The sequence below is a fragment of the Plasmodium coatneyi genome, chromosome 7, assembly GCF_001680005.1.
Source record: "Plasmodium coatneyi strain Hackeri chromosome 7, complete sequence".
Taxonomy (NCBI): domain Eukaryota; phylum Apicomplexa; class Aconoidasida; order Haemosporida; family Plasmodiidae; genus Plasmodium; species Plasmodium coatneyi.
Window position 1 is genome coordinate 1,209,489 of NC_033562.1, and position 27,438 is coordinate 1,236,926.

The window sequence follows — 27,438 nt, forward strand, 5'->3', positions numbered from 1 at the left end:
AAAATGGCACACGTGATAAATGCGATTAGCGTGATTGACGTGATAGGCAGCATAAGCGTGGCAAGTACACCAAATAGAAAAGTCGGAAAAGTAAAAATAAAAAAAAATAAAAAAAAAAAAAAAATTAATAAACAAAATGGGGTGAAGTGAAGGCAAATTTCGCTATGGCGAACGAACCATGCAGCGGGGAGGGGGAAACAAAATGTGTAAAGGTAGACTGTAACACAATTTTGCGTAGTGGTCCACTTTATGACGTCATGCAAAATGGTACCACGGACCGCACTGCATGGTGCTGGAGCGCACATAAAAGTAGCAAAAGGGTAAATATGAACCGGGGGCGGAAGAGCAAGTTGGGCGGCACGGGGAGGAAAGGCTAACACAGGTATTATACACAAATGAGATAAAGGCAAAATTTTGCGCGATGGGTGTAATGAGTAATGATATGTAACACGTAGTGGGTGCCGAGATGGCTACTTAATTGTTCAGCATTAAAAATGGAAATTACTTTTAATTAAAAAAAAAAAAAAAAAAAAAAAGTCCTCCCTTATAATAAGCAATTATACAGTTCAATTAAGTTATCCTATGCAGTACGCTTAACAACGTGGGAAGGGAACGGAGTTAACATAAATGTAGTATACCACACATGTATGTGCTGGTAAGTATGCACGCCGTGTGCTTATTAACCGTCACATATGGGGGTAGGTTGGCAGATATAATCACATGAATAAATTTAAAGATGGGGAATTAAAAAAAGACGGCGAGTTACCCAAAAAAAATGAAGAAATTTTTTTTTTTTTTTCCTCAAAACATATATATGCAAATAGCTAAATTTATGTCTGGAGCGGTTTGCAGGACGACGTTGCAAAACGGTCAATGTAGAGTATCGGAACAGTCTACTATAAATGAACTGATACTGTACCAATCAAATCGTATGCATGTGAAAGAGGACGCGCTTTGCGGAGTAAAAAAAAGACTTAATCTTCTGTACACACAAAAATACAGCTTCGGCTGCTAGGTATGTGTAAATATAACTACACGTGTATGTCGAAACAAGTCTGGTTTGCTAAAAAATGATGTCACGAAACCAGAGCTTTACGAATTCTTTTTCTTTTCCGCACAAACTATGAGCAAAAATTCAGTCACGGGGAGTGTACACATATGCGATGCACTGCCATACAGAAAAAAAAAAAAAAAAAAAAAAAAAAAGAGCTGTTTTGGCGGCACGAATAATTGCATACACAGCACATGTATATGATAGTATACACTTGCACGTGCACTGCGAACGAAGGTCGGTAGCGTGACACGAGAACTTCACTTAAAAGTATCTACATGTGCAGCACGATGGGTGTTGAAAAAGGGGTTTGAAAAGGCAAACGGAGAATATAAACACATATACATTTACACACGCTTACCCTTTGTGGGAAATTTAAAAAAAAGTAGGTCAAACTACAAATGATCAATTCAAAATGTTGTTTTGGTTATATTTCACTAGGAGGTGCGGAAATTTCCTAACAACATATCAGGAATGGGTTTTAATTCTTTGGGGTGATTTGCTTGGAGCGGCACTGCACATGTGCAACTATACATTATATGTTAGTCACACGTTTGGGTATATGTACGGGAACGAAACGGCATACAGTCGTTTTGCAGCTTTGTAACTCGTACCTATACGTAAATATGTATGCCTACTCGGTAAGCACAATCGGCGAATACCAAACAATACGCAATTGGCAGCGGAAGTAAAGCAAATAATCGCAGTAAAAAAAAAAAAAAAAGGCTAACAAAAATGCGTACATATATTTGTTTCTCCTTTTTTTTTACGCTTTAAGAATTTCTTAAAATGATGATAAAAAGGCAAATTCGTTAAAATCGGATAAAAATAGCTCCTACGAGGGGGTTAGCTGAATTTTTTTCATTTCAAACTTTGTAGCGATGTCAATATGGATTAATTTTTTAACACTAATTGGAAAAAAAAAAAAAAAAAAAAAAAAAATGCCGCCACGCAAGAAGGTGATTTAGACTTTTCCAAATGGGAGAATATGCTAATACAGCGCAACTCGGATTCAGTGGAAAGAATGGGGGAACTGGAAATGTACTTTCACCTTGTGAGCATTAAAGAGGGTGCTGATTCGTTAAAAGGTGACCCTTTAACAATGTATGGTATATGCTGACTTGTTCATTCAGTTATAATGTTCTTATTTTTTTCATTATTTTAAAAGGATAATCCTTCTATGCACAGTCCTCATCCCCATTTTCCGTGGAAAAGTAATTTAGCGATGCGTGGATAGGCCCTTGCGCGGGGGGCAACGAGAACAAGAAACATATTGGTACTCGAAATGGAGGTGCAAAAGGGGAACACACCTTTTTATTTCCCATACTTCTCTTCTTTATTTTTTACTTTGTTTCACCGCTGTGCAAGGCAATCCACTGTGAGCATAAAGTGTGAACGCGAAAAAGGGGAAAAACGAACTTATGTACTGTCCATATGGAGAAGCTGGACAAGCACGGGTTGCCCGGAAAGCACAGCATGGCAATGCGCAAATATAGAAAAAAAAAAAAAAAAAAAACTGTTTTTAACCTGTTCGTTTGTTGTGAATAGTGGTGGTGATCATGCGTGCATGTAAGAATATGCTAATCAACCCGCTCGCATATTTTTCCGTACGCACTCTTAATTTGCCTTCCATTTTAAACGCACTTATTTGTCCCCCAATTTTTTTCGCACAACAAGTGGTCATGTGGCTTCGTCGGTAGCGTATCTCTTCCCCCCTTCCTCAATGCACTCCAACTGGCATGCACTGGAACATGCACACATGTAGGAGTAGGCGGTGTGTATGTGAAGGGGACGTTTGGCGCACCAACTAGGAGAGCATTTTTAAGGTACAAAGGGGGAAAAAAAAGAGACAACGGTGAAAGTAAGCGCAAAATGATCCTTACGTAGATACACCTGAAAATGAAACCGTGCATGGGACAAATGTACTCTGAACAGACAAGTACATGTAGTTATGTAGCTCATCAACATAGGGGCTATATATTCCCTGCTTGTTCTTTCGCGGTGGTGGGGTTTGTATCCAAAAGGGAAGAGAGCGCTTCGCAAATAGGGCGCACTCTTTTGTAAAAATTAGTGGAACATTCCCCGATGATTGCAAACGGTAAAGACATTTTCCCCTTATTTGAAAAGCCAACACGGTGAGAGTCAATCATTATGAAAAAGAGTGCCCATTATGAATAACGCTCAAGCGCAAACATTCACATGTGTATGTTTTTTCCGACTTTACGCATGCACCATTTGGGCCCCGCGAAGGTGTAGCTACTAATTGGTTTATCTCCTCCGAAAGAAGAGAAATATATAACCATTATATATAACCATTATAGGGAAAAAAAAAAAAAAAACATCGGAAAATTAAGGCACAACAGGAGAGAGGACATGCCTTTACACCATTTCCCGTTTGCTTCAAATAATTTTACGCTGTGACTCTCTTTGGAAGTTCACTGTTGGCCAAAATGACCGCACATGCGGGGAGTCATCATATCTGTGTGTAAAAAAAAAAAAAAAAGCCACCCATGCAGGGCTGAGGAAGGTAGGCGCCTGTACATATAAATATATATATACACACATATATACGTATATACATGTATGTAAGTATATATATATCCGTGTGTGCGAGAATTCCTCGCGTGAGGAACATGTGCCTGGAGAAAGGTTACTCCAATTTGCGGATGGCCGTCTCACCAATTTGACCCAACCCATGAAAAGAGAACTCTCCTTTTTGGGGAAATAGTCCCATGCAAGCCTTCGCTTCACCACGCCTTTTTTACCCAGCAACGAATGCAAAAAAGAACATGCCAGAGAGGTCCTCGAAAAAAAATAATTTGGCACTAAATTGGAAAAGATGTATAAATTTGTGGCCGCTTGCTATGCCCTGACGACGGTTTTTTTTTTGCCTAATGAGTCGAAAAATATCGAAGGGAATTTAAACGTGTCCCCCGAACTGGACGGTACATTTCTATGCACAGGAGAGCGGCGATGGATAAGGCAACACCTCGTGTAACTGCTATGTTTTCTGCCCAGCTTTCTGCGCTTATGTCGATAATTTCTCACTCCTTTCCACAGAGAATAGATACATCTCCTTGGACAAAAACAACATAAACGACTTCATCAAGGTGAAGGAAAACAATTTTCTGTTCAGCGTTACCTGCGGGACGTCCAAATTTTTGAGCGGCGTGAAGAATTACGTTCTACGTAAGGTGTCTTCCTCGCTGGGTAGGTGTCTCACGGGATTCGGAAATATTTGCCCCGCGCATGGTTAGCGTGGCCACGCCGCACATTTGCACGCACGCTGGTTACATATACCGTTGCTGCCCGTATAACCGCCCCGCAGACCTGCTGGATGCACTCCGGTCGGATCAGGTGAACCCCGAAAATGTAGAGGCCCTCGAAGGAGTCGTGGAAAGGACGTGGGACAGGGAAAATAAGGAGTTCCTAGAAACGACAAAAAAGCTAATCGAGCAGTACACAGAGAACGACTTGTTCATTCTGCAAATAGGACTCAACAGCATCGCGTCAGCAATTATCGATAAACCGGAGAATGTAATTTTTGTAGAGGAAAATGTACAAGTGTGTAAGAATTATTTCATCCACAAGGAGAATAGGTGTCTGTTACTGTTGAAGGGAGTGGAGTTCTACTGCAAGAAGGATGATGAGGGTGAAGAAGAAAAGTACATACATGATACGCTCGATTTAATCTCAAAAATTTACCAAAATAGAAACAACCAAGTGATAGATGTTCTGATTGTAAGTCACAAGTATCCAGTGGCCTTGCTATATTATATGTACCCCTACATGGATTCCTCCACGTTGGTAATCCTAATGGATAACTTAAACCACCAAATGAAGGAGGCCATTTTTGAGTACTACAATTTTATAGGCGAGGCAGATTTTTCCAAAAGTTTCGAAAAACACTTCTTCAACTCCTACAAGGAGGACGAACATAATGATAGTAACCCCAGGGAAAATGCTCCCCCGAAATATGAACTTAACGAAAATGCCTACATCTATAGCAAAATGAAGCAATCTCCATTTTACGTAATAACATTAAATCCTAAAATAATGATGAACCCGCCACAAAATCGGTACAAATTTTTTATATCCAAGGAGTACACGTCCTCCTACGAGACAGAAATTACTAAAATGATAAAGGACATTGAAAAAATATTAAAGCTCAATGGTACCTTCTACGAAAAGAATAAAGCCTTAGTTCAGAATTATTTCTCCGTAATAAATGAATTCGAATTTGAAATTGATAATGATAAAGATAATGATAATGATGGGCATGTGAAGAAGCACGTGACGGATATGCTGACGTCTATTCTGAATTCCTTTGCCACCACAGGAGATATAAATAAAAATAATTACAACTACGCTTTGGAGAATTTGGGAAATATTTTCCAATTAATGCTTTTCAATGTTTATAATAACTCAAAATTTAAGCTACTTTTTACTCCTCTTATAGATTTTTTCAAATTGTACTTAAATAAAAATGACGCAAATTATATTACGTATGAATTTCTTCTCTATGGACTGATTAAGAATTCTAGCCAGGTTGCCTCCTATGAGCTGAAGGAACTTCTCTTCCTTGATGTTCTAAGAGATGTTTCCAAAACGGTGAATAAACTTTCCATTGCGGAAGTCATCCAAGTAGTTACCAGGCTGAACATTCTACTGAAGAAACTCAGGTCCAGGGAAGACATCACTCACGTTAAGGAGTACGTTAAACGGGACTTCAATCTCGACTACATTAACAACGAGTTGTAGTGACAAATGGAGGTGTGGAAAAAATAGTACATCCATATTGTGTGCCTGCCTCGCGTGGTCTTACTCTCGACGTGGCCACACCTTTGTTTACACTTAAGCAACCCCTCTGTTTCCTTTTTTTTTTCTTTTCTTTTTTTGTTTCATTTGGGACCGTGCCAATTTGTGCTTCCGCTCTTGCACGGTCACCCCTGCATTTTCCACTGCACATTGTTTTGTTGCGATCTGCGAATTACGCACCGATTGGCTCTTCTCACCCCCTTTTGTGTGTTCACATGTAGAACCCTTCACACGAAAAACCTTAAATGTGTTCACCATAGCACCCACCTTTATCTGTTCATATAGTTATCGAAAAAGGGGGACTACATCTGCCCTTCTTCCATACGGTCTTACCAAGTGACGCTATTTACACCTGCAAGTGTTCAAACTATCAGTGGTGTACTCACATACATTTCCACATAAGTAGATGGCGCACATACCACTAGGCTGTTCCAAAAGAAAGAAATTTAAAAAATCAGATGAAAGGGAAAAACGGAGAAACTGCTCATCTGACATATGAGTGGTTCCTTCGTCCACCCATGCACTGTGATGTTGTCCCTTGTCTCTTTTCCCAATTTATTCACAAAGAAGCTAAACAATTTGCCTCCACACGTGGCATAAAGTTAGGCGTGCTCAAATTCTCGTTCATGGAAAATGCTAATGCACAAATGGGGAAGGGGCTACCAATTGGTCCACCACGAGCAGTCCACACACACAGATTAGGCACAAAGTATGATGCACTCTTCCAGGTGCTACTCCTGAAGGGGAAGTAACGCCAGTTGGGGCTTATAAGAAAAAAAAATCAAAAAAAAAAAAAAAAAAAAAAACACCTCCTTCTTCCAGTTAAGGAAAAACAATTTACATAACCTGATGTAAAGATCACTATAACCCATTTGACAAATTGGCTAGCTCGCCCTATCCACTGGAATCCGATTTATAGGACGCTCTGTGCACCTTCTAGATTCAAATAATTGCTTCCTTTTCCATAACATGTCAGGCGCTCACTTGTAGGTGGACCACTAATACCACCTTTTGCACGTGGAGTCCCAAAACACATGCTCAGACGGATAGGTCGGGGCTGGATATTTGGGCAACAGATTAACTGGGCAGATAGGAATAGCCTTCCGTACGTACTCACTTCTGTAGCTACTTTCCCCTTCGAATGGTAACGACCTTGTTAATTTCGCTTCTTGCCTAGGCGGTAATTCCGGAAGCTTTTTCGGTCCAAACTCGCTTCGGTAATTGCTCTCCCCTTCGAAAGGAAGGGACTTTGGTGGCTTCTGTTCTACGCGTGGGGGAAGCTCAGGTAGAGGCTTAGGTCCAAACTCACTCCTATAGTTACTTTCTCCCTCGAATGGGAGTGACTTAACCAATTTTGTTACTACTCGTGGGGGAAGCTCAGGCAAAGGTTTAGGTCCAAACTCGCTTCGGTAATTGCTCTCCCCTTCGAAAGGAAGGGACTTTGGTGGCTTCTGTTCTACGCGTGGGGGAAGCTCAGGTAGAGGCTTAGGTCCAAACTCACTTCGGTAGTTGCTCTCCCCCTCGAATGGAAGCGACTTCACCAATTTTGTTACTACCCTGGGTGGCAAGGGGGGTAGCGGTTTCGGTCCAAATTCGCTTCGGTAGTTACTTTCTCCCTCGAATGGCAACGATTTGGGAGGTTTCTGTTCAACTCTTGGAGGTAGTTCCGGCAGCGCTTTGGGCCCAAACTCGCTTCGGTAATTGCTCTCCCCTTCAAATGGCAGTGACCTCGTCAACTTAGCTTCTTGCCTAGGAGGCAGTTCCGGCAGCGGCTTTGGACCAAACTCACTTCGATAATTGCTTTCCCCTTCGAATGGTAATGGTTTTATTATTTTTGGACATTTGTGAAAGCCGCACGTGCACATTTCATCTACACATAACCCTGGTCGCTTACTGGGGGATTCCTTCCTTCTCTGTTCACTATTTCTGTCCAAAGACAAAATTCTATTAGCATAAAAATAGTCCTCCCCATTTGGTCTGCCACTGCTATAGTCTTCCGCACACTCTGAGTAATCAGAACTGTCACAGTTTTTGTAGTCCTCAGGCACGAAATTAAATTTCACCTTGGGTTTCTCTGCAATTATTTCCATATTGAGTATACTTATTGTGAAACACGGTTTAAAAGGGGTACGCCAAAATGGGCGCAAAGTTCACTGCAGCGTTTTTTTTTTTTTTTACAAAATGTAAAGCGGAGGTTTACGTGTAACAGGAAAATGGGGACAAAAAATATATTTGTCCTCTGTTTATCACTATTAAAACAAAAAAATTATGCACATTCTAGTAAAAAAAAAAAGACTAAAGAAGGACTTAGTTAAGATGGTTAAATTAAACATGAGGATATGATATATCTATGAACGGGGAGGGAGAGGTGTCAAATCATTGAGGGGTTGTGCTATTTCTACAAAGTGGGCCAAGTGCATGCCCTTGGGGGGGTGGGAGGTAAACAAACACATGTATCTACAAAAGGGCGGGAACTGTTGTATTTGGACAATTGCAGTTTTGAGAAGGGACAAGGCGTGTGGCACCTTCACATATCGTGTCGTTGCAACTTCGATTGCGACATCGATGTTACAACCGTGCGAACACAACCGTGTGCTCATACAACACGTGCAGTACACACTTATGCGCAAACTGTTGTGAGCTCTTTTTTTTCACACACATAACATGTGACAAAAATGAAAAAACGTCAAAAAAAAGAATGGCCAAAATTGAGAATTCTTAACAATTAAAAAATAAAGGAAAAGCACGTTTAAGGAAATATGAATGTTGCTTTTCTTTTCTTCTGTCTTGTGTGAAAAACACAGCATTTTTTTCTGCAGAAATCTATGAAAAATTAGCCAAAATGTGTAGATACAGCAACATTGGAAGTTTTTTTTTTTTTTTTTTAATACATTTGTTACAATGGTCAGGCAAAATAGTAGAATTATTGTTGTTTTTCAGGACGCTCAGTGCAGGTGCAAAATGAAGTCAGAATTTTTTTATTAACCTAAACATTGTATAGCTAAATAAATACACTTTTTTTTTTTTTTTTTTCCTGGCCCGTTCAGGTATAACAGCTAAATGTAGTTTTTTTTTTTTTTTTTTTTTTTTTTTCCTGATAAAGACAGCACAAAAGGAAAATTTAACCTGACCCGTTCATAAAAGTACGCTACTAATGCAACAAAGGCACATTTGCACACTTGGGTTTTTGTTTGCACTATTTTGAACAGAACAATCAGAACTAGTCTTCCCCAAGGAAAAATTTTAATCATCCCTTCGGGAGTACATTTGGGTGAAGCGAGGCTTTTCATTTTTGAGAAAAATAAGGGAAATGGCGGTGTGCTCCATGCTGTACACCTACAGGGTTGCCTGTTCGAAGTGTAACAGGTGTAATCAATGAACAAAAGGACAAGCACACAAGGGGGCAAAACTGAGGCCATTTAAGCTTCAAATTAATGCTATTTGGACCACTTAGTCGACTTCCAAATTGTGATAATTGTAAATATATGTGGGGGGAACGTCTTAAGGGGTATGTATTTGCCTGTCCATTTTCAGGAAAAAAATGCATCTTCCTTTGTTGCTGTTCAAATCGTTCTCGCGAAGGCCACCGAATGAGGCCCGTCCGTTTTTCCCTTTTAAACTCGCAAAAAAGATTTGCATTCGTGGGAACCCAGTCAATCTCACAAAATGGGGAATAACAACAAAATTTATGCATATTTCTATTTAAAAAATGGTTAAAATGTTTTCATAATGTTTTTTTTTTTTTTTGTGAAAATGTGGCTATGTACGTAGTTCACGTGTGTGCATATGGAAGGATGAATGTTAGTACACCCATACCAATGGTGCAAGTGCCCACAAACACGCACATGTAGATATATCTACACGTACAGCGCTTATTACTGCAAAACAAAAATTAACACAAAAAAAAAAAAAAAAAAAAAAAAAAAATGGAAGATGAAGATGACTTGAAAACCATTTGGCATTACATAAAAATGTGTTATAAGGGGAATGTCTAAATGGTGGGAAATTATTCACACAAATAACTTTTACTCATAAATGCGTACTTCGACGTAACTGTTAAGCAATAGTGTGTGTAAATGGATGCGCTTTCCATTACACACCCAATTGTGTAAAATGAAAAAAAAAAAAAAAACACTAATAAGGATGTTAATTTGCACTTCATTTTTGCATTAATTGAATAAAAAGAGGAAAGGCTAGCATACCACGCTTTGCGCTTCCTCATGGAAAATTATGCGCTGAGAGGTTATATGCTTGAAGACTCACATTCGATCCGACTTGCATCAATATTCCCTATCCTTGTACGGAACAGATCTGCCGTTGTAGTTGGCCTTCTTGTTAATCCCTGGCGCGCCATTTTGTGCACCGCTTTTGAAGGTGTCTCGTTTGTGCTGGTTGACTTCGTTGTTATGGCTGCTGTTATGGCTGCTGTTATGGTTGCTGTTATGGTTGCCATAGTTTCCATACCCAGTGTGGTGTTTGTAACTGCCATGGGTGGTGTGCCCTCCGTGACTCCCGTGCCCACCGCGGTTGTCGTTCTTGTACCTCGCACTTTGGGAAGTGTTGTAGGGTGCGTCATAGTTTGGATTATCCCTGCTGGATTGGTTTCTATGGGATGCATAGCTACTGTCGTAGGCGTTGTTATAGCTGCTCTCCTTCTTGCTGTCGTAAGTGTGCGCCGCGGCTGCACTTCTTGGGACCTTCTGCATGACCGCATTTTTGTAGGTTGGTGGCGGGTAATTGTTGCCGTAATGCGGGTTTTGATTTTGATAGGCTTGATGATTTTGGTGGTTTTGATAATTTGGGCCGTGGTGGTAGGACGCGTGGTTCTTGGGGGCACTCATATGCGAGTTGTAATTCCCATTGGCGTAGTTGTTTCTATGGTCCCGGCCAGCGTGGCCCCCATAACCACCTCCTCCGTAGTTACCACTTCCATAGCCTCCGTTTCCGTAACCACCGTTTCCGTAACCGCCTCCTCCGTATCCACCCCCTCCATAACCACCACCGCTGCCATAATTTATGACATGACTTCTGGGCTGATTACCCCTCGCGTAGGAATAAATATGCGGATGGTTAGTACTTAGGCTGTTCAGGATCATCCTCTTCGCTGCGGGTGCGTTGAACCTGAGTTTTCTCTCCTCGTTGTTGATGTCAACCACGGTGAGCACCTTCCTTGGTCTCTTATGGTTTGGCAAAAGAGATGAACGGTGCTTTATAAGTTCGGGTTGGACAAAGAAAGCGCTATTACACGTGGTGGAAAAATTGGACGAAAATTTAAAAATTTTCTTTAAAATGTTAACGTCACTGTCTTCGTGTTTGCAATTGAGAAAGCCAAACAGGTTCATGTCTCGGTTGTTACTTATCGGGATGGTTAAATTCATGTTTTTAAAAAATTGGTCGTATGTGTTTTCGCTGTTGTAATCGCCTGCTTCTTCCACGTTGGTTGGTCCATCGGTCAGGGAAAGGGACTCCCCCTCGGTGGTATTTCCAGCGGGAGGATTAGCATTCTCATTCCCTGTGCTACTCACATCAGCATCGTTCTTCTTTTCCCCCTCCTCCTTCATTTTCTTCACGTATGCCTTTATCGACTTGGTAATTTGCTTCGAAAGAGGGTGTGAACAGTTCATATAAATTTTGTTCATCCCTCTTCGATTCCTCTTCCTCTCCTCCTCAGTTAAGGTATCATTTAGCTCTCTAGCATGTTTGATAATCCTCTCCTTGTCTACAAAAGGGAGGAGAATAACCCACTGGTATTTGTACTTCTTCCCATTCTCTTCCTCCTTAAACGTTTTCGGGTAAAAATCAATAATGGGGGAATCATGTCGAACCATTAATTCTCGATACCCCTTGGGTAGGCAGTGACTAGAATTCGATGGCAACACACAAAGTAGTTGCTCTAGGGGAAGAATCGGTTCGTCCTTTTGGAAGGTAAAATTCACATTATCTATAATTAGGTCTGATGACAGGGGTGCATAATAATAGGGATAATACCAATGCCACATGGGACAGGATTGAAAATAGTAGGAAAGCACCCAGGCTAATCCTTCAATATACTTGTATACCACTTCTTTGACGAAGTCGTCTACATAGTCGGTTTCATCCAAATGGAACTTGGACTTGTAGTACTTTATTCTAATCAACTCTGGGTTTTCATCCCCCCCAAGTTCTACGTCCTCTTTGGGGTTTTCACACTGACTTGCCTTTTTGACGGCCTCCTTAAGGAGCATGTTAAATTCGTTAATATCGTTCATCCGTTTGGTTTCCTCGTCTTCTATGTCGAACTGAAGGTCTCCTTTGGGGGGAGGGTCCTCCGGTTGGGGTACCTCCCCGTTGGGTTGTTCCTTAGATTGTGCTTCCTCCCCATTGGTTTGCTCTTTGCATTTTTCTACCTCCCCATTGGGTTGTTCTTTGCATGGTTCTGCTTGCCCATTGGGCTGATCCTCAATTTGTACCTCCTCCGACGATGCAGGGGCTTCCTCCTCAACCACATTCTGCAAAGTCGACGGTTCGTTGTTGGGTGCCTGCTCCGAAATGGAAGACGACGCTGGGCGGACGAGGAAGTTGATGCTCTTCTCACCTTTCTTTTCCTTAAACTTGAAATTCCTAATCGGCTGCATGCTCTGTATTTTGGACTCGTAGAGCATTTTCTTATTCACGGGTGCGGGGGGCGATGTTGTGGAGGCGGCTAGTGAACTTGCCGATGCTGTCCCCGTTTCGGTGCCCATTACCGTGGCATCCTTAAACTGTACACTTCCTCTATTTGAATTAACGGCTTCCCCTCCGGCACCATCACAATCGCGATTGTTTGTTGGACCACCCGTCAGCATCGCAGCGATGTTGCCCGAACCGTCATTTTGCTCATCGGTGCACTTAACCCTCTTTAGGGAGTCCTTCTGCTGGTCCCTCTTTTCCCTCTTTTTCTTAAAATCGTACTGCGAAATGAACGTTTCCCTTTCGACCTCCGCGATGAAGGACACATATTTGGAAAAGGGCTTCAAATTAATCTTGCCCTCATTAATTAGGTAGTCCCCCAGTACGGGCAGCACCTTCTGGTATAGTAGGACTAGCTGGTCTATGCTCCCCGAGGCAATCGAAATGGAAGGCAAATGCGGAAGGAAGTCATTTCCACAGAGAAAGCAGATAAAAATAAAATCGTCAATGCACCTTTCCAAGTTGTAGGTAGAATCGAAGAAGAAGTCCTTCGATAGATACTCCCTCAGAATGGTTAAGTCTAAAATTTGCAATTCGTTCCAATTTTCATCATTGATCTGGCAGTTGTGACTTCTGTTTATGTTAGCATAATGTGGGTCGTTATATTTGCTATACATTTTTTTCGTTTTCCTCATATGGGTGGTACAGAGAGGTAAATCCTGCTTACTCTTCAGCATCCCCACGAAGTCCTTATTTTGAACCTTTTCCTCCCCTTTAGAATCTAGGATAATTATTTCTCTTAGAATATAAAAATAGGGTTCATGGCTAGCTAGCGATAACATGATTAAGTCTGCATCCATCCCGTGGATTACATGTCTGGTGTTCGGATCGTAGCCAGGTTGACCTCTCTGCGATTTTATAAAATTATAAATTTTATGTTCCCCTTCTCCACAAACATTAGCATCTGAAAAAATGACCACAATGTTTTTCCACTTTTCATCATTTGTAATTTTATGCTCCACGAAATATTTCAAAGCAACTGACAATTCATACATGAACTGAGTCCCCGGTGTTATAATGTTACTGTCCCAGAAGGTGAACTCCTCTGGAACTTCCCGATTTTCTGACAAAAATTTTTCCCTCAATTCTATGTATGCTTTTCTTTCAATTTCTGAACAGAGAATAGACTTAAACCTTCGACTCCTCTGTTGGTTCATTTTAGCCTTTGGAGCTACTCCATCAATAGCCATGTAGAGAAGTTTCTTTGGTTCAATTATATCGAATAAACGTTCTATGTATAGAAAAATATTTAAAAATATTTCTTCATTACTTTTGGCCCTCTTGCTATTGTCACTGTGGGAGCAGAGGTGGATTATTCCGTTCATGTCAAGATACAAATTATCGAAGTAGCCATTTATGTTATCTGAGCAGTGCGTTTCATCTGTGTTGTTTACATAGTCGCTCAGGTCTGGTACTCTATAGGTGGCCTTCCCTTCCCCATCACGGTGTCCATCCTGAATCTTCGTTCTCCTTGCGTATACATCGCTGTCTCTGGTTTCGTAGGTGGCTTTGGCTATTTTTGGGTACCTCGTAACCAGCCATCGGTAGAAGGTGGGTACTCCCATGCTTTGTGCGTCTCTTCCGGTCTATTCTTCACCTGCTCTGGTGGAAATTTTTTTTTGGGTCACTATACCTCCGGGTTAGCTTCCTCCTCGTGGGAACTTCTTTACCCCCGCTTTATGGCAGATATGTTTGCAGCTGTTGCTGCTCAAAAGGAAAAAAATATGTGCTGCCCTATTTACTTACTAAAGTTGTGTGGTCATATACGGATACGTCCTTTCCACAATGAATAATTTTTTTTTTTCTATATGGAGAGTGGTCTATTCTGTCACTACGTGATGATCTGAATGGTGAAAACATATGCTCTGCATACCTTTTTACTGTTCCATTTTTCACACGGGTCAGTGTTCCTCTCGTACATATATGGGTAGGAGTACATGGGCGAGTTGACTTTCACACGCATCATATGTGTGCGTATAAACATGCACTTATTGGGGGAATAACTGGTCTGACCTCCCAAAATGAGGGGTTGGAAAATACTTTCGTTAATTTTTGTGAAACGCATAAACGTGCTACCGTTTGTGCACATGTGCGCGTGGGATTCCTTTGCACGGAGGTGGGGAGGTCCTTTCCACGTCACACGTTGGTTCAGCCTGGACGTGCTTAACCCTCTTGTGTAATTCTGTGCATCCCTCGGGGGGTTATATACCCGTGTAGTATTATCTACGTTTCGACGTGTGGGTGACTAAAAAACGTGGACACTCGCAGGTTACAAGTTTTGTGCCCAGGTGGCATATAAGCTCCGTCAAATTGACTAAACAGTTGCTGTTCCACGCATACGCTTGTAATATGCAGTTGTATGTGCATTTATTTGTGCTTCCTTGGGCACCGCTTTGTGTAGATCTGTGTGATCAGCTTTGGTGACCTCCTTAGTTATCACTTAGGCGCTTAATATGGTTGCATGTCGGGTGATGCATCGTTGCGTCACTTCCTCATTGCCTTTCTATCTGTACAGTCTGGGGTGTCGTCTCCCGTTGGCCGCTTTACAAGTGGCACGTCAGTTGGTAGAAGGCAAAAGGACAGCTGGTGCGGTACGTCTTCCAATATACGGACTGGACGAAGTACATGTAACATTGGGGGGAGGTGTCCTCTCGCTCATCCTCTCTTAACCTTCGCTGCTGATTCTTCACGAATTTTTTTTTGAAGGATTTTAAAAAACAATCTAATCTCCAATATGAAACAAACTCGACTTCGTTTGGCTTCGTTTCTTCGAAGTTTTTTTTTTTTTTCTTTTTATCTCCCTGAATGAATTTTAATTACATCCCAATTGGAAATGCTTGGCTTTGTCGCCTTCCTCCAAGAATGGTTTGGAATAGGAGGTTCGTCGCATAGCATGCGCGAAGGGGGAATTTACTACTCAAGTGGGAAGCTTCAAACATGCGCATAGGCACACTTGCGAAATGATGGATAAGTAATGTAAGCTTGTTCAGTTTTTTACGTTCGCCTCAATGGGCTGTTTTCCGCTTTTATCGCGTCAAATATCTCCTCACTTTGATAAGCGGGAAAAATTAATCTCCACGTGGGGAAACATAGATATAAACATATATATAAAAATATATACATACAAATATTTACATAAATAATATGCGTATATATATGCATATATTGCTTTTCTTGAAGTGCCTTTTTTTTAAAAAGCGCCAGGCCGAATGAACGAGGGCTTAAAAACGTGCGGCTATTTTTCGTATATGCAACTAGCTTTTTTGAAAAAAAAAAAAAAAAAAAAAAAAAAAAAAATACAGTATACGTATATAGAGCGCACATTTCGCGTATATGTGGCATGCGTAGCACATCATGGACCAGTGCAAGGGCGGAAACCAATCTTACGTTTAACCTGACGGAGGCAAGTACAATTAGCTTATTCGGAAGGCCAACCTGCAATTTGTTTAAGTCAGTGCGAATTAAATGCCTCTCTGATGCGCCTGATGACATTTGTGGTTATCTATCCGTTCCCATAAAAGAGCCATAGTATGGGGAAAGTGGAAAAACTGTAATAAGAGGGGCTAGTACAGTAAAAACTAAGTACTATGTATTGCCTCTCCCCAATAGAATTCATCTCGAGGAAAATAAACACCTTTGGGACTTTTTGCATGACATCATGTATAACTGCAGGTCCCTTTTAAGCATTTGTTCTGAAAAAAAAAAAAAAAAAACGGAACAGTTTGTCGCTAGCTTTTCCTTTTTTTCTTAACCTACATACATGCAAGGGGTAAAACGGGAGGGTAAATCTTTGTAACATCGCACCCATTTATTTCGTTGTAAAATTGGCTACACAATCTGCTGCATATTTTATGTTATTCTTTTTTTTTGTCAAACAAACTGATCCCCCCCTTTGCTATTGTGCAAAAAAAAAAGAAAAGCTAACTGACGCCCAAACGCCTTCATCACTGACTTTTCCAAAAAATGAACGCTGAAAAGGCTGAAGCCAACTCGAGGCTTCTGGAGCTTTCGAAGAGGAACCTGGAAAATGTAGGCCCTCCGTTGTGTGTCTTCCCTTTCGCAAGTGCACACGCAGACATATGTTCCCATCCGTATGCGTTCATTCCCCGTGCGCACACATTACATGGGTGCTTGTCTGTCTTTCCCCCCTTTGGTAGAAAACGAAGAAGGAACTGGAACAGAAACAGAAGCAGGAGTAAGCATACGTGGCCTGAGCTTGTTAGCCCCCTTCCCCTTAATAAAATACACATAACGATTACACCTATACATGGTTGTCCACTTGGACATGCTTTTTCTAGCTGTCTCGTGCAGCTCAACAACTGTGCGGAATCATGTTCGCCCATGTATTCCCAAATGGGCGCACTACACCCGTAACGACTTGCATACATTGCATTTTTCATTCGTCGTGATAGGGAACAGCAGGAGCAGAGGAGGATCATCATGAAGTCCCTGTTGACCCCGGATGCGCACGCACGATGTAAGGAAAGAAGCGTCCTTTTAAGAGTGCTGGGCTGGAAAGAGAGGCAATATCGGAAGGACTAGCCCCGCTGATGAGTGTAACAAGTGAGCAAAAGTATAGTGCAATTTTGACTCACCCGAACCGCTTGCCACTTTTACTTTTCAGTGTCGAGGATAGCCATTGTGAAGGAAGAGAAGGCCAGGCGAATCGAGGACATAATTATAAGGGTAAAATATTAGGGAAAAAAAAAAAAAAAAAAAGTGATGCACAAAAAACGGGGGACATGAAAGGAGTTAATTTAAGAGCATGTCCATAATGATTCTTTCGCCAATGTTGTAAAAAATGGGGTCCTTTCCACCCTTTCCTTTCTGTCGTACCGCTTTAATTTGAAAAAAAATATGCCGACTAACGTTTCAATGAGATAGTGAAGTAATCACGTGTGCACATGCTCTACCTGTTCCTACTATTTGTTTTCCCCTTCCTTTCAGAATAGCCAAATGGGTATGCTTCACAGAAAAATTGACGATGAGCAGCTAATTAAAATTATCGAGGTTTGTTCACGCGTCCACCTCTGTCGCTGTGTGCACATGCACACCGTTGTAGCGCCTCATTTGTTTTTCCTCATTTTTTGTTTCTTCCACTATTTATTTGTTTCATTTTATCCCCGACTTCACTCCTCCCCGTGCAGCAAGTGAGCGAAAAGATTTACAAAAAGGAACCAGTGATAGAAGTAAGTCATCGCAGACAGTTCGAATGAGTGCATATATGTGTGCGCACATCATTTAAAAAAAAAAAAAAAAAAAAAAAAAAAAAAAAAAAAAAAAAGCACCCCTCCATGTTAAGTCGTTTTCCATGTTTGCTGTTGGCCCCCATGGTGAGGGTTCCACCCACCTTTGCGTGCGTATTTTGTTGCTCAAAAAAAAGTGACATACATAATTCTTCCTCTGCAGATAAGACGAAGGAAACAGTTCGATGACGACGATGACTTCAACGAAGAGGACTACACGTGAACGCACAAAGTTGCGACGTGGATAATTTTTTTTTTTTTTTTTTTAAAATGATGTGCAGAATAAAATCAAGCTTCGTTGCTGCCCGTGGCTTGGTTGTACACAAAAAGAAGGGGAAAAGGCCAAACGCTGAAAATGACTTTTATCAAGTGTTTTTTTTTTCCCCCTAATTTTGTTAATTTTTGTCAGTATAAATCTAGTTCATCTGAAGCATATTATTCTTTCCATTATACTATATTTCATGTTATTCCCTTATTTTCCTTTTTTTTTTTTTTCGATTTCGGGCTTTCTGCGTTTTATGTTGTCCCTAGACGCATTCCCACTTTTTACGCCCAACGTTTTTATCCCCCCCCAAAATTAACACCAACCATTTTAATTAATATGTGGCCCCTGTTCTACCTCGCATTATAAGGATTATCTGTGTAGAGGGGATTGCCTGCCCCCCTTGTTAGCAGTCTGCCTGGGTAGACATCCCCTCGTTGCGCAATGTAGCCAAACTGGAGTAGCGCAAGGGAAATACACATCGAGGCTTTCCTTTTTCTGCCCTTGTCCCCCTTTTCCCCCACCCCCCTGGAGACGCCTAAATAGGATCATTTTGGAGGGGGAAAAAATATTACCCCATTTGTGGATGCACAAAAAAAGTGTGCCACCATCTCAGTTTGCAACACTCTCACTTTAAGTAGTAGATTTGCTTCCCATTTTCTTCCCCACCTCCAATGAAGGGAAAAGCTTCCATTTGGGTTGCCCTCCTGTTGGTTTGCCTAACCCCGCGTTTTAAAAATTTAGACAAGGACGTTTCTTCCCCAGTATGCAGAACTGATGAAGTGTATACGGGTGATGCCTTCTACCCTTTCAAGAAAAAAAAATACGTCCTCTATGATGTGAATATCGGAGAAGGCTTCAATGTATGTGTTGACCATGGGTGAGGGATTCCCCAGGGGGGTTGTTCCCTGCCCAGCGTCTTGGCAGCATTTCGTGTTAATGCTGTGCAATGAGTAGTCCACTTCTGCTCACGTTTACGCCTCTTCCCCCCCACACATACAAACACACATCTACACATCGACACAGCTGCAGAAGGAAGTGCTATACCGAGTAGCGCTGGCCGTGTACTACCTCAACCAGGAGGAGAGGACACAAGTGCATTATCTTGTGTTACCTCCCTGGTGCTATGTCACCCACTGGGGAAAGGAGAAAAAACACAACAGAATTAAGTGGGACGTTTTCTTCAATCTGAAGGCCCTCCAAAATGTGATCCCCGTTATGGAGTACACTGAATATGAGGAACAGTTTGGGCCACATGTGGATTACATCCTTTCGTATCGACATGTCATTGGGGATTGGTCCAAAATGGAGGAAAAAAAAAGCTTCCAATTTATGGACATGGAGAAATGTGACGCGAAAAATTATAAATTCAAAAAAAATTTATGTAAAAATTGTGCCCATAAATATTCAGTTGTATATTCAGGAAATTGCACAAATGTCAAGGGAAAAAAAACGGAGTGTTTAGAATTTTTTTTTATAACTAGCTATTTTGTAAGTTCCACTCTTTCAGACATATTTCACTACGACATGGATTCTGTCCTTATCAAACACGGCAGCAACATCCTCGTATCCTTCGTGAACGAATTGGTGGAAGCCAATTTGGAGGATGTTCTCCCATACAGTGAAGATTTAATAAATGAGGGAAACCAGTTTGTTCAGAAAAAACTGAACTCGAGTAATAACTACATAAGTTGCCATCTTAGGTACACGGACTTTAGGAAAATCTCCACATACGATGTGCCGCCTATAGGAATTTCCCTTTTAAAATTGCTTTACATCATGTTTCTGCGAAAAAGTGAATTCATTTTTGTGTCAACTGATGAGAAGAAGCAAGTTAAAAAAGTGATTGCTAGCCAATTTCCTCAATATAAAAAATTTTTTTTTTTTTACGAAAATGAAAAGTTGCACACAGGACAGGTTGCTATTGTTGACCAGTGGATTTGCACACGTTCAGGGACATTTGTGGGGAACATTTTTTCGAGATTTAGCATGCACATAAAATGGGAGCGATCTTTAATTGGTAAGGGTGGACCGGATCACAATTTGGATCTTTGCGGTTACAGCATTAGCACTGATCAGGGGTTGCGAAAAAAGTATTCCTATATTCAGGATGCCCACCTCGATGAGGAGGCCTTGCAGAAGCTGCACCCCTTGTACATGCGCCTATCGGAAGCAGATAGGAACTTCCTCAGGACCATTTGCTACGACTATGTCAGTCACTACCCCCAGAATGTGAGCATCTACCGGAGGGGGTACGTGCCCCCCGAGGTGTGGGGGGTTGGGAAGCAGAGTGAAAAGGAGCGCTTAAAATAGTTGCGGGCAAAAAGGGGGATGCCCATGTGCGCGTGCCGCAGCACGACTGTTTTGGTGAGCAGACGAACAGGTGATCCACCCCAAGGGATGTCTAATCAAGTTGCGGTCTCCCCCAGGGGATGCTTCACCCGGGGGTTAGCTCATCCTTTAGCGTGACATCGCAGAAACGCAATGGTGAGTGCCTTCCCGTCGTCCAACCATTGGTTCCAATTAACTCATGCTGAAATATTTAGTGCACTCGAAGACGTCATACTCCGGGTGGGAATCCTTGTTACCGAAGAAGGAATCTACCTCCTGACACGTTCGAAAGTTAATGTCGTGGGATTTGTTCCTGTTAACATTCGGGTTCTTCCTCTGGAGGGTGTTACCAACATCGTGAGAAGTTCCGCCTGGGTTATTCACCTGGACGTGGTAATCTTGAGAGGCGTCTGGGGATAGGCCTTTCCACTTTGTCTGGTCAGGCGCTTTCTCCAACAGGGCGTCTCCCTTGGTCCCTCCATGATGCAGCCTGTTGACGCCCTTTCTGTTCAGTACTATCTGTACAATGTGGGAAAAAATGCAATTTTCGTAAATCTCATTCATGACATGCTCACAATAGTAAATGGACTCATATTTGCAATTCTTGTAAATCTGATTGAGGAAGACGTGAATGATATTTAATTTGGAAAGGAAAAGAGCATATAAAAAAAAAAAAAAATTAAAAAAAAATATGAACAGAATGTAATATATGCCTTTATAATTTCGCAAATTTAAAATGTGCATTTTGGCTAGCTCGTAAGGCGGGACTAAAGGAACGGCATTGTTGTAGTAATACACGGAAAAAAGGATGTAAAAATTTATAAGTAAATTTACACACAAATTAATTACATAAGGAATGAAGAAAAAAAAGTATTTTATGTAATTTATTTTATCGCTACACTTCTGGATCATTAACGAGTGGATGTAGTTGTGATTACACTTCATGTAATTGCTTATGTTGTAAATGTTTGAATAAATGGAGTTTCCAAAAATGTTGAAAATATTTTTTCTGTCCATGTGGATACAGTGATAATTATAATTGGGGATGTCTCCCCCTGGGGGGATATTCAACTCTTCGTATAAATCATCGTTGTTTATAATTACGGAGACTGCACGCTTTGTGGGGGCCATCGTAGCGTCTTTATCTGTGTGCGAATTGCTCCATAGGCCGTTGCTGCAGAGGAGGTTGCTTTCCCATGGTTGGTTATCAGAGGTGGGTTTCTTCGGCGTTGCTCTGGTCCTCTTCACCTTTTCTGCCTTTTCGGCATTCCCCATTTTCTCCCTCCGGTGCCCAATTCCCATGAACAGCTCACCGCATTTCGTTGGTGTGCCGATTTTCCCCCCCTTCGTGTAGCTGTCCCTACTTATATACTTGAAAATGTTTGTAAATTTGTTGAAAACTTCATCAGCGTGGAGTAGCACCATGTGGTCAAATTTTTTGTCCAAGTGGCTAAACATCTTTTTACACCCCTCAATGAGAGTTTCCGTGTTTCGGTAAATTTCTTTGTTTTTCTCTCGTATGTAGACATTATACAACATTTGGAGGATTATCAGACACATGACATCCACATGGTGGAGGAACGTTTTGTATGTAAAAAAAATGATATACAAATTTAGCAGGCAATAGGCCAAAACGGAAAAGGTAGAGAACACGTGGAAGTGAATTTCACACGGATGATAATGTGTGTTTACCCCCCAGGGAAATCTAAGCACTGTCTGCAGGCGAAATAAGAGGCATATACTTAACAGTAAAAAAAGAATATACACAAGATAGAGAAGGTACGTTTTTTTATTCCCCATCGGGTGTAGAAGCCAAGACCCCTTTGGCACTTCCTTCTCATACTTCACTATACATTTCAAGTTTTTATATATTTCGTAAAAGTGGATATAATTTGAGAAGGGCGAATTGTCGAATAGGTTCATTTTCATGTTGTGCAGCTCCCTGAGCAGGAGCTCTTTCCTGTCCTTGTGGCTGTCCCTGTGCTCTGCACCGTCCAGGGGGTCCCACCCGGGCCTCTCCGTGCAGATTAGCTCCACGCTGCTCTGCCGCTTCTGCGCCTCCATGGTTGGCTAACGCGGTTGGAGGAAGCAAATCAATAATAAGCAACAAGGGGGAATTACAAGCGTGCCAAAAAAAATAGAATAAAATAAAACCAAGCCAAGCACAGCAACCGCGCAGGAAATGCGGAAGTTGCTTTATGCCCCCCACAGCGCAGCAACGATGAAACGAAAAAAAAAGAAAAAACAAACGAACGAACGAACAAAATTAGACAATCGTCCGTGTGAACAAAAAGTCAAACCATTTGGAGAAACCCTAAAGACAATGTGTGCAGCTAAAAATGGGCCGTATGTTCTTTTTTTTTTTTTTTTTTTTTTTTTTTTTGCAACATGATGAGGACGTACAAAAGGATGGCAGGAAAAGACCTCGTTCATGGAATTCTGTACAACTTCACCTGGGAAAATAGCCGTGACGCATTTTCGGCAGTTGCACCTTCCCCATAAGATCGAACAATTGAGGAGAGAGAACACCAACAAGGTTGCATTTTTTCACTCGTTTATTTTCCCCCCCGATGGTGCACACGCATTTGTTCATTTTCTTCTTCCTTGGGGAACTACGACGGACAGGGAGGGGGGTAAATACCCCATTACGGGGGTTAACCTGAAATGTAGCCGGGCACATTACAAGTTACTCTGACGGCCTTTTCTATTACCCCTTTTAATTTGAAAATGCACAAAAAAAAAAAAAAGGGCGGGAGTAATACGTAAGAAAATAGGGGAGCACTGAATGGCCATAAGTGTGACCCTTCGGTATGGCGGCCAACCGGGTTGTACGTGGAAAATGTCCATATAATATATATATGTGCAATTATATACGTTGGATAGGCCACTAACATTATTTTGTGCCCTTTCGCGGTTCACCTGGCATACGTTTACCCCTCTACAGTTGCTTTCACATTGCTGTATGTACATGTAAAGAGCCTCCTTTTTTTCGCACCTGTACTGCTAGCTCCGTCATGCAACTACCGCAGCGCTTAAAACGTGGTGCGCCACGCTGGGATACGCTTTAACGGGAAGCATATGAGAACAAATGAGGGATACCCGCACAGCCATAGGAACCCGAAAAAAAAAAAAAAAAAGATTAAATATGGCCCTGCTTGCATATTCAAAGGATTACAGCAAAATAAAGAAATTGTATCAAAGTAATGTTTACTGTGATTTCCCATTAAGAGGGGATAAAATAAAATTACAATACGTTTTGAATATGCAATTTTTTTTTTTTTTTACTGTCCTGTATTTTCGTTAAGAGGTAGCCAATTTTTCTTTTTTTTTGCACAAAAATTTTTGCATACCATAATACACATATGAACGTTCATTCGAAGGGACAAAACCCGACAAAACGAATCAGCTACTTGGCGAGAGTGTAAATTTTCAGTTTCGCCTTTTCTCGTGTGAGTACTTCGCGCAGGCTTACATACATGTGTAAGTTGGGCCAGGCGCGGTGGGCAAAATAGCTAGCCAGGTAGGTCGTCAGGTCATTACATTCCAACGGAGCACCTTCCAAAGGGGTTACCACTTCCCTACTGAGTAACATGCCCAAGCTATCCTATTTGATACGAAAATGCAAAGGAAAGGATGGAGATAAAATAAGCGAACACGAAGAAGTGGACGTGTTTAGCATCCTAAACGAAGATAGCTCCTATTCATCGGATGGGGTGGACATAGATAGTCACATCGATGAGGAGTGGGCCGATGCCATCCTGGAGGATAACAAAAAAAATAAAAACCGACAGGGGAGTAACTCCAGTGAAACCAATGGAAGTAGTGCCAAGAAATTACCACATAGTCCGGACGGCAACTCAAAGGAGGGGTGTAAAAGTGGAAAGGATGACACGTCGAACGGAGAAGTAACTACCATCTCGGGGGAGGGAAATTTGGATAACATTGTGCTGTCCAAAAGGGCACACATATTCCACAGCCTCAAAATATTATACCCCAAGGGGGAAGGAAAAGGTGGTGAAAATGGGGGCGCAAACATTAGCGAGAAGGATAAAAGCAACGCCAAGTTCCAACAGAACGAAGGGATCAAAGACATAGATGGTAAGGGCCCCCCCGGAGAGGAATGCCCAAAACAAAATAACAAAGTGAGGAACCCCCTGAAGAACACGTACAAAAATTTCACTTTGTACGAAAATAAAGTAAAACAAATGGAAAAAAAGAAGAAAAAAAAAAACGAAAAAAAAAAAGAAAAGTATGATATATTATATGGAAAATGTAGACTGTTCTCCTATATTGAGCCTCTACAACAGCATCCACATGTGTCTGAGCTGTACAACGATATCCTGCAAAGCATTAACCATTTTAACAAGCTAAATGTAAGAGAGGCGTATCATCATCTGAGGGATGTGTATTTGAAAAAGTACGCCACAGGGAGGGAGGTGAAGAAAAAACAATTCTTCGAAAATCGTTTTGTTAGCGAAATATTATATAGATACAAAATGATGAATAAAATTGAACTCATATTTAATATGTACGTTAAAGACACAGGGGATGATTTTTTGAATTTTTCTGTTATTTCGAAAAGGGTTTACAAGAATTTTCTTTTTGACTATCTCATTGATCTGGTGGATGTGAATGGGATGCTCTGTTTTTCCAGGTACACGAACTGGCCAAGTGGAAGCAGTGACGACATTTCAGCCTCCCTCACGGTGCAGTCGTCTGAGGAGTTTGTGAGCGACGCGGAAGGAGTGGAAAGCGCGGCACGGGCGGGCAAGTCCCTGGAGAAGTGCCCTGAGAGAAGCCTATCCGATGGAAGTGACGGAGGTGAAGAATACAAGAACTGCGAAAAACGCTTCTCGAACACCCGAGATAACCGCCGTGGTAGGCGAGCTCGGAAGCGGGAGAGCAAGAGAAAAAACGCAGCGTCCAGATGCATAGAAAACAAATACATCGATTATAGACACTTTCATCTGGTCTATGATGAGGAAGATAATGAAGTATTCTATTTCGTGACGAAAAAGGAGTTTAACTCGTTCAAGAGGATATATTCCAGGAAACTTGGTGAGGGTCTTCTCAGAGCAGAGGGGCAGGAAGAGGAGGACGACAAGGGGGAGACTCCCTCTGGGGAGGAACCAAGCTCGGACCAGTTCCAGACGGCTGAAGAGAGCGAAGAGGATAGTGGAAAGACGAGCGATTCAAACAGTGAACCGAAGAGCGAACCGAAAAGCGAACCAACGAGCGAACCAAAGAGCGAAGCGGGGCGCAGAGCAAAGCAGCAGTCTACACGCAAAGAGAAAGCAAAAAAATCTGCGAACCAAAGTATGTGGAAACGTGAGGACGCTAACGCGGAGTCCACCCATAGCAAGATTGAAGAAAGAGAAAAAAGTGACCTGAACACGTTCATATATTTTTACGTGAATTTACTGATCCCTTCCAATTTTGTGTACGTCATTGCCGCCATGATTGAGAGTAACCTGTTCAAGTCGTGGATTCCCTTCTACTCCTTCCCCTTTAAGTAGGTCACGCATTTATTGGGGGTAGTTTATTTCGAGGGTAATTCACTTCCCCGTGGAAGAAACCCCCCTCCCTCGGTGTGGCCATTTTGCCATCGCGTAGAAGTGTGCTCTTTTTTCTTCCATATGCTGCACTTCCTGTTTATTTGCCTCCCCCATGTGTAGATTTGGAATCAGCGAATGCAAAACGTTGAAGCAGAGAGGAATGCTGGACAAAATTGTTTACACAAAAATTGCCATGCCGTGGATGATCAAGGACAGGTAGGAAATGCCCCCCTCTACGATCGGCTGACAGCTTTTGCAGAGTGGCCAAACACGTTACGTTTTGCTATGCTACGCTGTAAGAAGCTATTCCTCTCCCTTTATATTTTTCCTTTTAAAAAATGGCGAACTCTTCTTGTTGGCCCACGCAGATGCTTACTGATGGACGTATGGATATGCGAAGATCTCAAATTTTCGAAAGGCATCTTTTTATATGCCTCCAATATTCCGAAGAATTCTGAAAATATGGTATTTCGAAATGTGTGCAAAATGTAACGGCAGAAAAAAAAAAAAAAATTACGCAAAAGTATGTACACCTTCCTCCCCCCTTTTTACGCCTCCCCATTTTCAGACTAACCTCGTTTTGGACACGGACAGCTGCACGGAAATTGATATGGCGATCCACGCGTTTATCTCCCCCAGGACTTCCGACGAGACCGTCGTCAAGTGCTACGTCGAAATATCACCCAACATGAATGTGAACGAGTTTTTTATTTCGTTCTTGACAAAGTAAGCACGGTGAACTTATTGCCTGTGTGGGCGCAGCCCCCCCGAGCCAGGGCATATCACACCGCTTTACTGCTGCTCCCCCCCGCTCCACACTATGTCCCTTTTCACCACACACTGCAGGGTTTTCATCAAGAGTTGCATATCCCACTTCGTCAACGCGTGTAAAAATTTCCAGTTCAACCAAGTGTACAACAGTGAGCTGCGCAAGAGCAGCTTATTTTACGATCGATTGCGGAAGGCAGCAGAGGAGTGTAAAATATATCACACATGAAGGAGGGAAGAACTCTTTGTTCACTTTTCAAATGATGAATATTCCTGCTCGTGGAAGGTCTGAACCAACATTCTGGTTAGGATTCATGCTTATCGATTTGCTAAGGGGGATGCCAATGTATGTTTGCCTGTGCTATTGCATGGTGGAATTTTTTGACCCCTCCACGTTTTGCAAAAAAAAAAAAAAAAAAAAGGACCCTTTTAAAGGTGCCTTCTTAAGAGTAGTACCCCGTTGCATGCATTCCAGCTTCGTGTAGATAATTTATCTCCGCAGCAGTGTGCTACAAATAAGGATGGCGTGAAGTCCTAGCCGTTTTATGCCCACGTTTTTTTTACGTAAATGTTCACATGTATTCATGTATGTATGTTCATACAGTGCACTGCCGCATCCATTTGTTAATTCACGGTTTCTCCTTCACGTAGCGCGATTGCGCGGATAAATTCGTGTAATAGGAATTTTTGCATAAAAAG

The 27,438-nt window shown here is 41.8% G+C and overlaps 6 protein-coding genes across 6 annotated transcripts; 3 read left to right on the forward strand and 3 right to left on the reverse strand.

The window, feature by feature from the left end:
- Positions 1–3,850: 3,850 nt before the first annotated feature.
- Positions 3,851–5,812, forward strand: PCOAH_00018240 (Uncharacterized protein; the record flags this gene model as incomplete). Its single annotated transcript, XM_020058633.1, has 3 exons — positions 3,851–3,996; positions 4,112–4,240; positions 4,380–5,812. The coding sequence occupies 3 exons, from the start codon at positions 3,891–3,893 to the stop codon at positions 5,810–5,812; spliced, it is 1,668 nt and encodes a 555-aa protein (XP_019914031.1).
- Positions 5,813–6,867: 1,055 nt separating this feature from the next.
- PCOAH_00018250 (Uncharacterized protein) lies at positions 6,868–7,959 on the reverse strand (the record flags this gene model as incomplete). The annotated part of the gene is made up of 1 exon (XM_020058634.1): positions 6,868–7,959. One exon carries the CDS (start codon positions 7,957–7,959, stop codon positions 6,868–6,870), a length of 1,092 nt encoding a protein of 363 aa, XP_019913919.1.
- Positions 7,960–10,149: 2,190 nt separating this feature from the next.
- Positions 10,150–14,142, reverse strand: PCOAH_00018260 (Exoribonuclease; the record flags this gene model as incomplete). Its single annotated transcript, XM_020058635.1, has 1 exon — positions 10,150–14,142. The coding sequence occupies one exon, from the start codon at positions 14,140–14,142 to the stop codon at positions 10,150–10,152; it is 3,993 nt and encodes a 1,330-aa protein (XP_019914245.1).
- Positions 14,143–16,540: 2,398 nt separating this feature from the next.
- Positions 16,541–20,398, forward strand: PCOAH_00018270 (Uncharacterized protein; the record flags this gene model as incomplete). Its single annotated transcript, XM_020058636.1, has 8 exons — positions 16,541–16,606; positions 16,735–16,772; positions 16,990–17,054; positions 17,202–17,263; positions 17,525–17,587; positions 17,725–17,766; positions 18,730–18,948; positions 19,112–20,398. The coding sequence occupies 8 exons, from the start codon at positions 16,541–16,543 to the stop codon at positions 20,396–20,398; spliced, it is 1,842 nt and encodes a 613-aa protein (XP_019914140.1).
- Positions 20,399–20,608: 210 nt separating this feature from the next.
- PCOAH_00018280 (Uncharacterized protein) lies at positions 20,609–22,480 on the reverse strand (the record flags this gene model as incomplete). The annotated part of the gene is made up of 1 exon (XM_020058637.1): positions 20,609–22,480. One exon carries the CDS (start codon positions 22,478–22,480, stop codon positions 20,609–20,611), a length of 1,872 nt encoding a protein of 623 aa, XP_019913982.1.
- A 1,526-nt stretch (positions 22,481–24,006) lies between these two features.
- On the forward strand, positions 24,007–26,968 carry PCOAH_00018290 (Uncharacterized protein; the record flags this gene model as incomplete). The annotated part of the gene is made up of 5 exons (XM_020058638.1): positions 24,007–25,928; positions 26,092–26,187; positions 26,340–26,436; positions 26,540–26,697; positions 26,818–26,968. The coding sequence occupies 5 exons, from the start codon at positions 24,007–24,009 to the stop codon at positions 26,966–26,968; spliced, it is 2,424 nt and encodes an 807-aa protein (XP_019914262.1).
- Between the last annotated feature and the right edge of the window lie 470 nt (positions 26,969–27,438).